The sequence below is a fragment of the Melospiza georgiana genome, chromosome 4 (assembly GCF_028018845.1).
Source record: "Melospiza georgiana isolate bMelGeo1 chromosome 4, bMelGeo1.pri, whole genome shotgun sequence".
Lineage (NCBI taxonomy): Eukaryota > Metazoa > Chordata > Aves > Passeriformes > Passerellidae > Melospiza > Melospiza georgiana.
Genome location: NC_080433.1, coordinates 28807508 through 28820196, shown reverse-complemented (window position 1 = coordinate 28820196; position 12689 = coordinate 28807508). Strand labels below are relative to the sequence as shown.

General features: G+C 43.5%; 1 protein-coding gene across 3 annotated transcripts in view; it reads left to right on the top strand.

The window, feature by feature from the left end:
• The window catches only part of SYN3 (synapsin III), a 176002-nt gene that overhangs the window by 153982 nt on the left and 9331 nt on the right, over window positions 1–12689 (top strand). For all 3 annotated transcript variants that reach the window (XM_058023337.1, XM_058023339.1, XM_058023338.1), the window contains exons 9-10: window positions 4394–4468; window positions 7784–7886. In XM_058023337.1, coding sequence (XP_057879320.1) covers window positions 4394–4468; window positions 7784–7886 — 178 coding nt within the window. The remainder of the gene's footprint in view (window positions 1–4393; window positions 4469–7783; window positions 7887–12689) is intronic.

The following is a 12689-nucleotide window of genomic DNA, read 5'->3' as shown; positions in this document are numbered from 1 at the left end:
TTATCCAATCACAGAATTCTGGACAAGTAGTCAGTTCCAGCAGTACGTTCTTCAGGTCGCCAGATAAATTGCATATGTTACCTAACACCCACAACACTGTGACTTTTGGGTCCATGTCTGCAAACCTCTAGGCCATAGTTCTGCTAAAGCGTAGTTAAACAAGATATTAAAATGTACACAATCATATATTTTTCAACTATAACTGCCTAAAATTCCCAGTTGGATTCCTAGCACAGAGATGTTTAAGAAAACTAGATAATGACTGAGTTACATTCTTCGTGGGAAGGAAGGACATGGGGGACACTTTCCTACTTCATGTGATCTCAATGAAAGAGAATTTATTTGTAATTGAATCAGATCAACAATAGCACAGTTGCCTAATACTACATTAACATCTCAGAGAGTCTGACTCAAATTGGCCAAAGGAAAGAAGGTTTAAAATATCAATTAAAATTCCCTGTTCCTGCCAACACACCCAGCCTTGGCTCCAGAGCCTGCTCCCCAACTGCCTCTAACTGAAACAAAAGCCAAGTTATCCTGACCAAACTCTCTTCTCACTTATTATTCACACTCACCATGCACTCATCCAGAACAGCGATCAGAAATACCACCAGATGATTGAGGAAAGAAAGGAGCCACACTAAGACCTAATCCCACTTGGGAGTATAGCTGCACAGACAATTGTTTGCTAAAGAAAAAATGTTTTAATGTGAAAACTCACATGAACAGAGAACACCTTAATGAGAAATAAAGCTCATTAGCAAAGAAAGCAAACAGCAAGATTCACCCAGTGACTTGCTAACCCAGGATGTTGAGTTAGATTGAGAGAGCCATTTATGGATGTGAGCTTGGGAGAGCAGTATAGTCAGTCCCACCAGGGACTCTTCCTTCCGCTCCAGCATTAGACAAAATAGGTTTTTTCTATGGTATAAGTCTCTACTATGTCCAAGGACAGAGGTAAAAGCACCCAAAATATCAGAGCTCTCACTGGTGTCCCAAATAGGAGACTCAAAACCATTAGTCATGCTAGCAAATCTCAGCCTTAAAGGCAATTCCAGCACCTGCAGTAGCGTCATAGTAAGTGACTTGCTTTGATCTGTGAGCCATGGAATCTATTCAGTAATTTTATACCTTCACCCACACATATAGACTTTAAAAACCCCTTTTCTATTGAGAAAAGACTGCACTGAAATTCTCCAGAATATGTTTACTTTGCACCAAGCATCTGACAGAGGGAGGATGCTGCAGGGTGAGTCATGCATTCCTCCCTGCCCCAGATGTTCAATGCACTTCCTTCCAGCCTATGGCCCAAGGCTTCAGTTTGGTTTCCCATTGGCTTCAGAACAGTGACTCCAGATTTACACTGCTAACAAACTCCTACTTTGTCCACGCCTTGAGCCAGTCTGAAAACAGCAGATAAGCAGCATATGATACATGCCTAAAATTACACCAAGTGTATTTGACTGCCATTGTAATACTGGTAAAGAGAAAACATGAAAACAGTTCATGTTAAGGGAAAATTGGGACAGAAATTATGCTTCCATACTTACTCCAACTGGAGGCAAACAGCAGGATTGTTTCCAGTTTAGACACATGAAATATTGTTCACTTTGAATTAAGCCAGCAGCTACTGACTTTCAGACATGGGCTATTCTTGCCACCAGCTCTTAGTAAGAGGGTAATACCCTTCCTTTGTAGTTTCATGACTGGGATTTTTGACTTGTCACCTCCAAAGCAGTTCAATGTGCACATCACCTGTGTCTAAACTAGAGCTACTTATAGACTGAGATAGGACACCAAGAGCTCTTGATCTGCTCGTTTATCCACTTCTCCTAACAATGCTGAAGGTGTTGTGGTCACAAATCTGTTTGAGCAACTGATCTCTAGGAGTCTGGGGTCCTTCTCTTTAAGATACTGACTGTACACTGTGTGGCCCCTGATGTTTAGGATTGTTGGAAGCCTTTCAATCCCTAAGAGAAATGGGGTTTGAGGCAGGACATCCTTAGGAAATTTTTTTTGTCCTAAGTCTCCTTTTTCACTTCATACAATACAAAAAAGAAAATTGAAAAGAAGCTGTATGAGGAACAGTTGGGGTCACTCGGTGACTTGAAGAACAGGAGACAGAGGGGAGGCCTCATCCTAGTCTACAAGTTCCTTGTGAGGGAAAGAGGAGGGGCAGGCACTGATCTCTCCTCCCTGGAGACAAGTGACAGAACCTGAGGGAATGGCCTAAAATTGTGTCAGGCGAGGTCTCGGTTGGACATTAGGAAAAGGTTTTTCACCAGGGGGTGGTTGGGCACCGGAACAGCTTCCCAGAGAAGCAGTCACAGCACGAAGCCTGACAGAGTTCAATAAGCATTTGGTCAATGCTCTCAGGCACATGATATGACTCTTGGGGATGGTGCTGTGCAGGGCCAGGAGTTGGGCTCAATGATCCTTTTGAGTCCCTTCCAACTGAGAATATGCAGCGACTCTGTGATTCTGTAAGTCTGGGGGCACAGTTGACTCCTGAACTGCTCAGACTTGCTTGGAAGAGAGTGATCTTGACAAAGGCTGTGGTGTAGGGTTTGGTGTCTGATCCAGTGGGCTTCAAACAAAACTCTTCAGTTTCAAAACAGCAAGGTTCCCTAACAGGAAAGTTAGGAATACAGCAGAGAGATATATTTTAAATCTTATGCTGAAAACTGGCTCACACTGGATAGGCATAAACAAGTGCAACAAATCAGCCCAATGGCTTGAGCAGAGTTCTTATTTTGGGAGCTTTCCCATGTCAAATTTCCTTGTAAAACTGTCAAACTGTGGTTTAATTTTCTTAGGGACAACACAGCTGCTTACATTTGGTATGCCAGGTACATTTTCTAAACCCCAGTGTCAAATCATCTTGTCACTAATGAGACTCCAGGAGTTCCCACAAGTACTAATGGGATTTTGGATGCCCTCTGCCCCTGCAGGGCAATTTTCTGTTAAAAATAAATGTTAGCAAAGAGTGGTTCTGCTCATTGCAGAACTGAAAAACATAATCCTAAGAATCCCATATTAAAAGAGAAAGAAAGGCTGAAGACTGAGCACTGACCTTACAGTTCATCACAGGGCTAATGACAGTCCAAACCTGAGGAGGAATCCAATCTGTTGCTTAGGAAGTAGGGCAGCAGAATGGATGCTGGTTGAAGGCAACAGGCCAAAAAGTCAACTACATGAAAACACAGTTATTCAACACAGTAACCACTCTCCTTCAGCCCCCCCAGTCCAGTCCATTAAACATGGCCACAAATACAATCTCAATTTCACAGCCACTAAACATGCCAGTTTAGAGGAGAATTGGGAAAAGCACTCTAGGGTGTCTCTCACAAGATTAAAGGGGAGCCTTTGGTAGTCAGCTATAATGATTCAAGTTTTAGTCTAGCAGGACATCAGTATTACCACTGCTGAATGTAGTTTTGCAAATTCAGTGTCTTTTGTACATGTTGCTGAAAATGTGAGAGAACTGGCAGCAAGGGCTCCCACAACCTCATATTGAAGTGTTGGATCACACCTCATACTCCTCTCATAAATCTCTTTCAGTGTGGAGAGGCTTCCTGGATGTATCCTGTCAGCTTGTTGACTTGTGCTGGCTTGTGCACTATGGAAGGGTTATCTGGAGTGTTGTCAGAGCAGGCTGTCCAATGTCTGCCTTGGTTCCAAGGTCAAGAAAAGGGAAATTTTCACCCCTGACAGTGATGGTGAAACCCAGAATTTTCTAGCAACAGTACCTTTTTTGGAAAATAACTATCAGTTGCAGCTAATGAAACTCCAAAGATTTTGAAATAAGGAATTCTCCAAGTCCAAAGACACCGAGCCACAATGAAAAGTCAGTGAAAAGTCAGTGATAAGACAGTATGATAATATATTCTATGACATCAGTATCACTGAAATCAAATTGAAGTGGACACAGAAGTACAATTGAAATCAAATTTAGGTAGACCCAGAATGTCAGAACTGATACTTTGTGAAGCTGCTCAGTAAATATTTGCCTGGAGACCTTCTATTGCATGGATGGAGGATGCTACCCATTGCAGAACACAAGGGTGATTAACCTAGAGATCTTTCACACACATTTCAACTCTGCTAGGTCTAATGTATAAAGAAAGAAAGTACTCACAGAGCCTGATGTGTGCTCAAGATTCCTTGGAGGTTTCTCTGCCTAAAATCCTCAGTCAGTTTTTCATGAGTCTGAACAACATATCCTGTATGGAGTGTTGTTCAGGAAGGATTTGGAAAGGCTTCTGGGAGGAAAAACCTCACCTCATCCCCTCCTGTACAAGCACAGAGTCAAGAATGAGCACTACAGTATGCAGGAGGATGGGTCAGGAGTCTATTTTCATGTTCAGGTTATGCTTTTGGTTTGTTTTCCTAGGAGGACTTCCATCTCTGGAAACTGGAAGGCAAACACAGGTTCTGCGATGCTAGAACAGATTGCAATGACAGAGAGGTAAGGAAGAGTTTCAAGACAGAATTAGCTATTCTTGGGTTAGAAGGGAGGAATTGTATTTCTGACTTTGGTCAATTGGGAGAACTGGTAAGTGACGTCTCCTGGGAGGCTGGATAAAGACTTTAAAAGACCAAGTGTTTTCTTAAAAAAATACTAAGAACACAAAGGCAAACTGTCCTATTTTGAAGAACAGACTGAAAGTACAGCTAGAAACCAACATTGCTAAATCATTAGATCTTTAGTGAATGCAACCACAGGAAACAAGACCAGCATGCTAGGTCAAGCACACCAGTACAAACATGTAGGGATAAAATCAGAAAGGTCAAAGCACAAAACACAAAGTAACATGAGGTTATTCTAAGTATATTACTAACTAGAGGCAGAAAAAGAATTTTTCTTCTGCTTAACAGGAAAAAACCTGTCAGCTGAAGTGCTGAAAGCACTTTTTTGCTTTAGGCTCACAAAAGTGGTCACTGTCTAAGTTAAGGTCTTCTCACTGTTGAACAGAGCAGAAAGAATTCCCTCATGCATCTTACAGACTAAAATTTTCAAATGCTACTTCCACGTATTCAAATCACTGTGATATTTGCTAATACTGCAACTGCCTAACACTGTGGACTCATGGTAATATGCTTTGCTGTAACTCCTATCCTGCAGAACTAACACTTGTTCTCATCACTTTTCTCCATCCCATCCAAGTAGATCATTCATAGATTTATAAAATCCATAGATTACATGTAGGCATTCATCCTTAGTGAATTTAAGATTTTTTGAGATTATACCTCGTTTGTCAGGTTCATGATTAATTCTGACTCTGTCCAGTTTTGGGCACCACAATTGAAGAGAAATAGCAAGGAGCTGGAGAAAGTCCAAAGAACAATAAAAAGAACATTCAGAGAAAACCTAATGAAATGTTGAGAAAAACATGCAACAAGTTCTATGCAGTTTTCCACCTTTTTCAGTTAGCAGACCACTGATATATTTCCAGTAGAGTTGTAGCTTATCCTGCCTGCAGTGCAGATGTTCACTCTCCTTCATTAAATGTTACAGACCTGGAAGAAGTTGCCCACAAGCTGAACATCTCTTCATTCTAAAGATGAAAAAAATGAAAAAGCATAGGGTCTTTAAATATATGATATAGGCATTTCTCATTACTTACATTACAAGTATAATACTGTAAGAAATAAATTATAGCTTAAAAGGTTCCTTTGAACATTTCCTGTATTTTCCTAAAATAAGGATAGCATAGCACAGAAATTGATACTCTGAAGGCGATAGCAAATCTCTGTCCTCTTTCAGACCAGATAAAAGAAATGTCTCCTCTTGGAGCACAAGAGTTGTGCAGGCAGCCATCTAAGGTCCCTTCTGCACCCTTAGTTCTGTGAAACAGGGAAGCCAACCCCCAAATCAGATGCTGAAGGTGACTCTGCAAGACCCTAATAGTACTGTGGGAAGTGGACATAATGATGCATCCTGGCTCTTTATAACACAGCTGAAGCTAGACACGTGAAGGGTAGACATTACCTTATTGCAGTGTTGTAGGACTGAAAGCCAGATTCCTGCCAGCCTGCAACACTGCATTTTGAAGGTTTGTTTTGTTAATTGTACCACAAATAACCACTCCAGTCTTATTCAGCCATAAATGCAACAAACCCTGTTGAAATCTGTGAGTTGCCAGTGCATTAAACAAGGCAAGAATGTGCTCAAATGCTCTGATGAGTAGGAGCAACCTGAAGTACCTACTGTACTGAACATAAGTACAAAGAATTTAAATGTTCAGGTAATGCAGAAATAACAGTAAATCATCTGAAAATGCAACACCTAGTGCACATGCATAAATATGATCTCCTTCCTTATAATGCTCCTATTACAACCCAGCAGCCCTGATGCTCCCAGTGCTCACCTATGGCCAACAAACATTGAAGATGTGCAGCCATCAGAGTCTCTGGTGTGACCAACAATTCCCTGGCTGCTGTGCCCAGACGCCAAGAGGTGTTCCTCAGGAAGAGAGGTGGTTTCCACAATGGTGCCCCTGGATGCTGGGTCACAGCAGTGCATGAGGGGTGCTCTCTGTGCCTCATGCCTGACTCATGCAGTCCATAATTCTTCTCCTTCTTATGCTACTGATGCCTCCTCATACACTGTCTTCCTTGGGGGTCCAGGGTGAACACACTTGGTCTCCTCATTAGGCATAAAAGAGCACCAATAGTCATATAAGTCATAATTTTTCTTCTTCCCAGAGACAGTGTGTTCACACAAGTTCATCATTATATTGTCAAGATATGGGGACTCTGGCTGTCTTCAAGGACATAAGTTTGTTCTTTAGCCAGAACAGCTCTTTCTTCAGTCCCTGTAGGGTCTGCAAAATGTCAGTGTTTTCATGAGACCGTGGCCTTCCCTCCCCTCTCTGCATCATGTCATAGCCTTGCTTACAGATCTGCTGTTCTGAGATTATTATTTTTATTTCAATGGCCAGGACCACGGCACAGCTGCACAGGAAATAAAACCAAGCTGCCTCATTCCCTCCTCATTTGCAGTGGGGGGATGTGGTCCCCCCATAACATGCCTCTTGTCATTCTCTCTCTTCCTCTGACTCCAGGATAGCTAGGGGACCACCAGCTCACATCCCCATCCTGGGATGGATAGGGAAAAGTGCTGCAGCCTGAAGGTCTCCCTCCAACAAATAGTGCCTGGTCTGAGTGATGAGACTGCCTGACTAGGAACAACACCCAAGGGATAGAAGGAAGCAGGAGACTGTGAAAGGATAAAATTGAAAGTAAATTGTAAAATGCAGGAGCTACTGCATTACAGATCAGAGAGGGGATGGCTACTCCTTGCTAAATTCAACACTCACTTTCTGATCTTATTCCAGTCCTAATGTCCAGGACATCTTATCAGGAGAAAGCTGCCTGCATAATGGAGGGCTTTCAGGCAAAGCCAATACAAACGCTGAGGGGCCAACACTACTGGGAGATTAAATGAGCTAAATATTTATAGCTTGGCTGAATGACAACCAACTGGAGATCTGATGTAAATACCAAGGAGGGAGAGAAACATTTTAAGGTGGCTTTGAGGGCAGGATTGAATCAATCTGAAATGAAGGGAAACTTTAGGCAAGATTATTTTTTTTACTCCATCCCCTGCGAGTGGGAGTCAAGACAGGGAGTCAAGGACCCAGCAAAACACATGAAGGACAGCTTGTAATAAGGGCTCCCAAATCACTTTGTGTTCCTATGGGCAGCAGGGTGGGTGGCTGGTTTTGGTGGACTACCCAAGGACAGCTAATCCTAGGCCATGCCCTTGTGGTTTCTGCAGGTACCGACTCTGGGCAGATGCCTGCGCAGAAATGTTTGGAGGTCTGGATATCTGTGCTGTCAAAGCTGTCCACAGCAAAGATGGAAAAGACTATATCATTGAGGTGAGAGCATGGGCAACCTGAATGTGAGTCTTCTTTGGGAAGTGTATCTGCAAGCACTCTGCCTCAGAGTTCACATGCACCAACCTGCACCAACCCTGCGTGCTCTGCCATCTCTGCTCCTCTGTGCCCACCTGCATCCTCAGGCCATGGCCCACTGACATGTTAGGAACTGATTCAGAGCCCCAGCCAAACCAGCAGATACACAGCAAAGTGTCAGGGTTGAAGTGCCTTCCTTTCTCAGTGTGGACGGTGAAAGGAAATGGAGAGCCTCAGAGTGCTTGGCCACCTCAGCTTTTCAGCAGATGATTCAGTTCACTAAAAATCTCAATTTCTCTCTGAATGAACCTTTCTTTGATCACTTTTATGGTGACTTCCAAACAAAAATTCAAGTTGCACTTTATTTAAAAGAATAAAATAAATGGTGAGAGTGTAGCAAAAGGTTCACAAGCAACAGGAACATCTTGATGAGCAAAAAAAGAAAGGTGTATTTTCTAAAATCTTTTGTGTAGACAGCGTTCACTACAGTAAGAGGCCATCAAGACAAAGCACCACAAAGTTACTCTGAGTAATGTGCACTACAACTTTTTGTATTCAGGGCTGGACTCTTTTGTATTCAGTCTGTGGCTCTGAGTGCTAAAGCTCAATGTGCTCCTTCCCAGGCCAGAAGGCAGATATGGAGGTGGGGTAAATAGCACACTCAGATCATCCTAACAGGGCAGAGAAGGAAAAGCTGGCCAGAAAAATCAAAGTGAGAAACTGAAGAGATACCCTGGAGGAGAGACAATCCAGCAAGTAAGCAAGTGCTTCTGTCAGTATGTGACTTGAGGAGACACAACATCTGACCTGCTGTAAACTCTACCAACACAGGCCAGCTGAGGAGGACGAGCAGAGCCAGGCTATTGGCTTCATGCAGGGGTGCTGACACACTGCAAAGCTATGTGTGTGAGAGCAGTCCCACCCGCTGAGGGCTGGGATGCTGATGAGAACCACATGAGCCCTCCAGTGACTGCGCATTCCTGCATTATGTATCTGCTCTCCCCAGGGAGGGGAGCGGTGACCTGTCAAAGGCCATGTGATAGAAGTGTGCTGCCAGCAACCAAACGCTGGCAAGCCTCTGTCTTTTCCTGAATTGATGGGGCCAGGGCTAATGGGTCTGCTCCCGTATGCAATCCATCAGCACCTAGAGGAGCATCCCCTAGAGCAGACTGTTTCCCTGCTGTGCACTTTTAAATCTCTATGCCCCTGCAGCTGGGAAAGAAAGAGCAAGAAAGTAGCCTTGCTAGAGACAACTGTAAGGACATTTGGATTGTGTCCACACATGGTTAGACGTGATATGTGGTTTTCATATCCCTACATGTATTCCTGCACATAAGCCTATATACGTGCACACACTGCTCGTTCTGGGCTTAAAGATTATATGGCTCTGTCTGGGTATGCCTCTGGGTTTTCACATCTGCCACTGTGTGTGACTGACTGGTGAAAAGCACATCTGTACTCTAACAGCCATCATCAGCTCACACACAGAGAAATGCACACTTGTGCTCCTCTCTCTGTGACCAAGGTAAGCAGCAAGGCACTCAATACAGCACAAATCAGAAAAAACACTATATAGTTTCAGATGGGTCATGCTGAATTATCACAGTGGAGAACCTGATTGAGCAGGCCTGATATACCAATATCTAGCAGGCATTCAGATGCCAGGCTGATGGATGTTGTTGGGAAAGGAGTAGAGTAGTGCAATATAAGGAGCAGAGCAAAACCAAACAGGTACCTTTTTATGCAGATCTGAGGGAGATGTTGACAAGTAATTAATTGCCTCCAGCCAACTTCCTGGGGTACTTTTATTGGTCTGAAACTGATCCTTTGTTTTGCTTTTTTCTTTTGATAGTGGGAGAAAACAGTTATTTGACAGAGTGACAGTTGTATTTTCTTGGTAAGAAGAAACAGTGTGCTATGACACTTTACAAGAAAGCATGCCTAATTGGGCTGAACAAACAAGGAATCTGCACAATACAGTTGCAGGCAGTAATTAATTTACACAAAGTAGTTCTTCAGGAAAGATCCACAGAAGTAGTGATGGGCAGTGCTATGAACTGAGATTTATCACAGTGGTTTGTTGCAAAATAAATTAGATTAAGACAGATGAGTTATCAAGAGCACAAGAGTAATCTTGCGCACATGGTATTTGCTCTTACTTGAACTTCACCTTCTTTTCTTTTCGTTTCCCATGACAAACAGCAGAATCTGTTACATTTCTGCCTACACACTTATGTACCATTTTCATGGCTCATATTGAAATAGATTGTGAATTTAGCAGTTAATGCTGGTAATTCTTTTTTCCTCCACTTTAATGAACTTTATCAGCAACATGTATGGTTTAGTAATCTTCCCTCTCCTTTTTTTTTCTTTTTTTTTTTTTTTTTTTTTTGTAATCTAGCCCATTTCTACATCTCTGCTAAGATACAAAATATGAAGCAAGCAGAGGGCAAGAAAAATGGTCCATGTGGTTTTTTCTTCCTCCTGGAAGAATAAGATAAACCCTGACTGCTAAGCTATTTTACTAGACATGCTCCTTGCTGCCCTGCAAGGAGCCCTGCTCATCCCTTCAGCAGTGCCTATAATTTCTTTTAATATGTCAAATCATCATTTTCCTTCCTTCCTTCCTGCCTTCCTGCCTTCCTGCCTTCCTGCCACCTAACACTCCACTCTTGCACATCAGAGTGTAAAAAAACATGCTCAGGCTTCAGCATCATACAGGCACATAGGGAGAAACAGGATGATTTTTTTGTGAGTCTCTTTGCCTAGGCACTTTTTCTTCACCCCTCGTTCACCTTATCAGGCAGCAGCAGCTGCACCAGGAGCAGCCTCTGACCTTGAGCAGCTACAAAGGCTGGGTCCATAGGTGCTGACATCTTCTTGCCTTGTCCAGCTGTTCTGTGATTGCCCAGGAAGGGACGAGTGCAGTCTGTCTGTAATTCACATATTCCTTTCAGCCAGTTGATTTATTCAGTATTAGCATTTGTATCTGCCCAGTTCCAGACCAATTCACCCTTCCTGGAGGACAGGCAAGGTGACATCTCATGATTGTTTTCAGTTCAGTGGCAACCAGCTGATGTCAGAAATCACTGCCATTTTCAAAGGCCTTCCCTTGTGCATGTGATTGTTCACTCCTGTATTTGCTGTTTCCCAAATCTCACATTCCCCTGCCAGATACTACACATCAGGGCATCAGATAGTCTCATCCCTGGTGTGTCTTCACTGGTTCAGGTGGAACTTGCTCCAGGGCTCACTCCCCCTGGAGCCTTTGGTTTATAAAGCACCATCTTCCTCTTCTGCCGCTGCAGCCACAGAAATAGGAAAAAGCAATCCTTGAGATAGGGAAATCAGCTCTGGGGTTCTCAGCACAGGGAAAAAAAATGGACCTTTTGGAGCAGATTCAGAGGAGGGTCATGAAGATGTTAAAGTGCTGGAGCATCTCTCCTATGAAGACAGCTCCCAAAACAGCTGTGGTTGCTCAGCCTGGAGAAGAGAAGGATCAGGGCAGATCTCGTAGCACCTTCTAGTATGTAAAGGGGGCCCATAAGAAAAGGACAAACCTTTTAGCAGGGTCTGTTGCAACAGGACAAATGATAGTGATTTTAAACTAATAGAGGGTACATTCAGACTATATGTAAGGAAGAACATTTTACTGTGCAGATAGTGGTGGATGCCCCATCTGTGGAGACGTTCAAGGTCAGGCTGGATGGGGCTCGAGAGGAATCTGATCTAGTTGAAGATGTCTTAGCTCATAGCAGGGGTGTTGGACTGGACGGCCTTTAAAGTTTTCTTCCAACCCAAACCATTCTTGTCTATGACAAGCGGGGCTCGGGTGTTTTGAGCAGAGCCGTGTCTCGGTGGCTCCCGGGGAGCCGGGAGCGCTCGGCAGGGTACGGGCACCATCCAGCGGTCACACGGCATCCCCTAGTGGCCACACGGGCCCTCGCACCGCGCCGTGCGGGGACGCGGGACGCCGCTTCTCTCTCGGGAACTGTAATTGCCACGTTTCCTTTCAAGATAGCACTGGAAAGAAGGGAAACCTGCCCAGAGACCTGCTGGAGGGCCACCAGGAGCCCCTGGCTAGTGAGACCCAGGTGTGAATTTGCCATCCCCTGACACTGTTAGGAAGCATGACATTCCTCACCTCATTTCTCAATGGAAGAACAGCTAAGTGGATAGTGGAAGGAAAAGCCACCTTGTGTATTTAGCCAAATGCTGACATATAATTTTCTAACCTTCTCCTCTTGCCCTTTCCATGTGTACCTTAACCAAAGTTAAACCTTTCTAGGTAGCTTTTCTGGTGTTCATAGAAGACACCTCTAGAAATTAAACAAAACCATTATGCTGCATGAAAAGAGCAGAATACAAACTCAGTGAACTCACCTCACTGATTTCCTCTACTTTAAATCCTAAAAAAGAGGGTACAAAATTTTCCATTTCCCTCCAAGAGTCCACTCTTGTGGCCCTGCCAGGGTGGAGTGCACTTCCGATTGTTATCTGAGCGTGAGTCAGTGCCTTTCTTGAGCAATTCAACCTTCAACTTTGCATTTCCAGGGATTTTAATGTTTGCTTTAAAAATAAAAGCAAAATAAAACAAACTCTTCCAACCCTGATATTTTGGTACTATTATATTTACTCCAGCTGAATCTTAACTTCATCAGAGCACAGTTCTTCCTGTGGGATTTAGTGAATGTTTGCAAAACACTTGATTTATGATGAACTGTTGAAAATCATGCTCAGGGCCGCTATACAGCTGAGGGCCTGCTG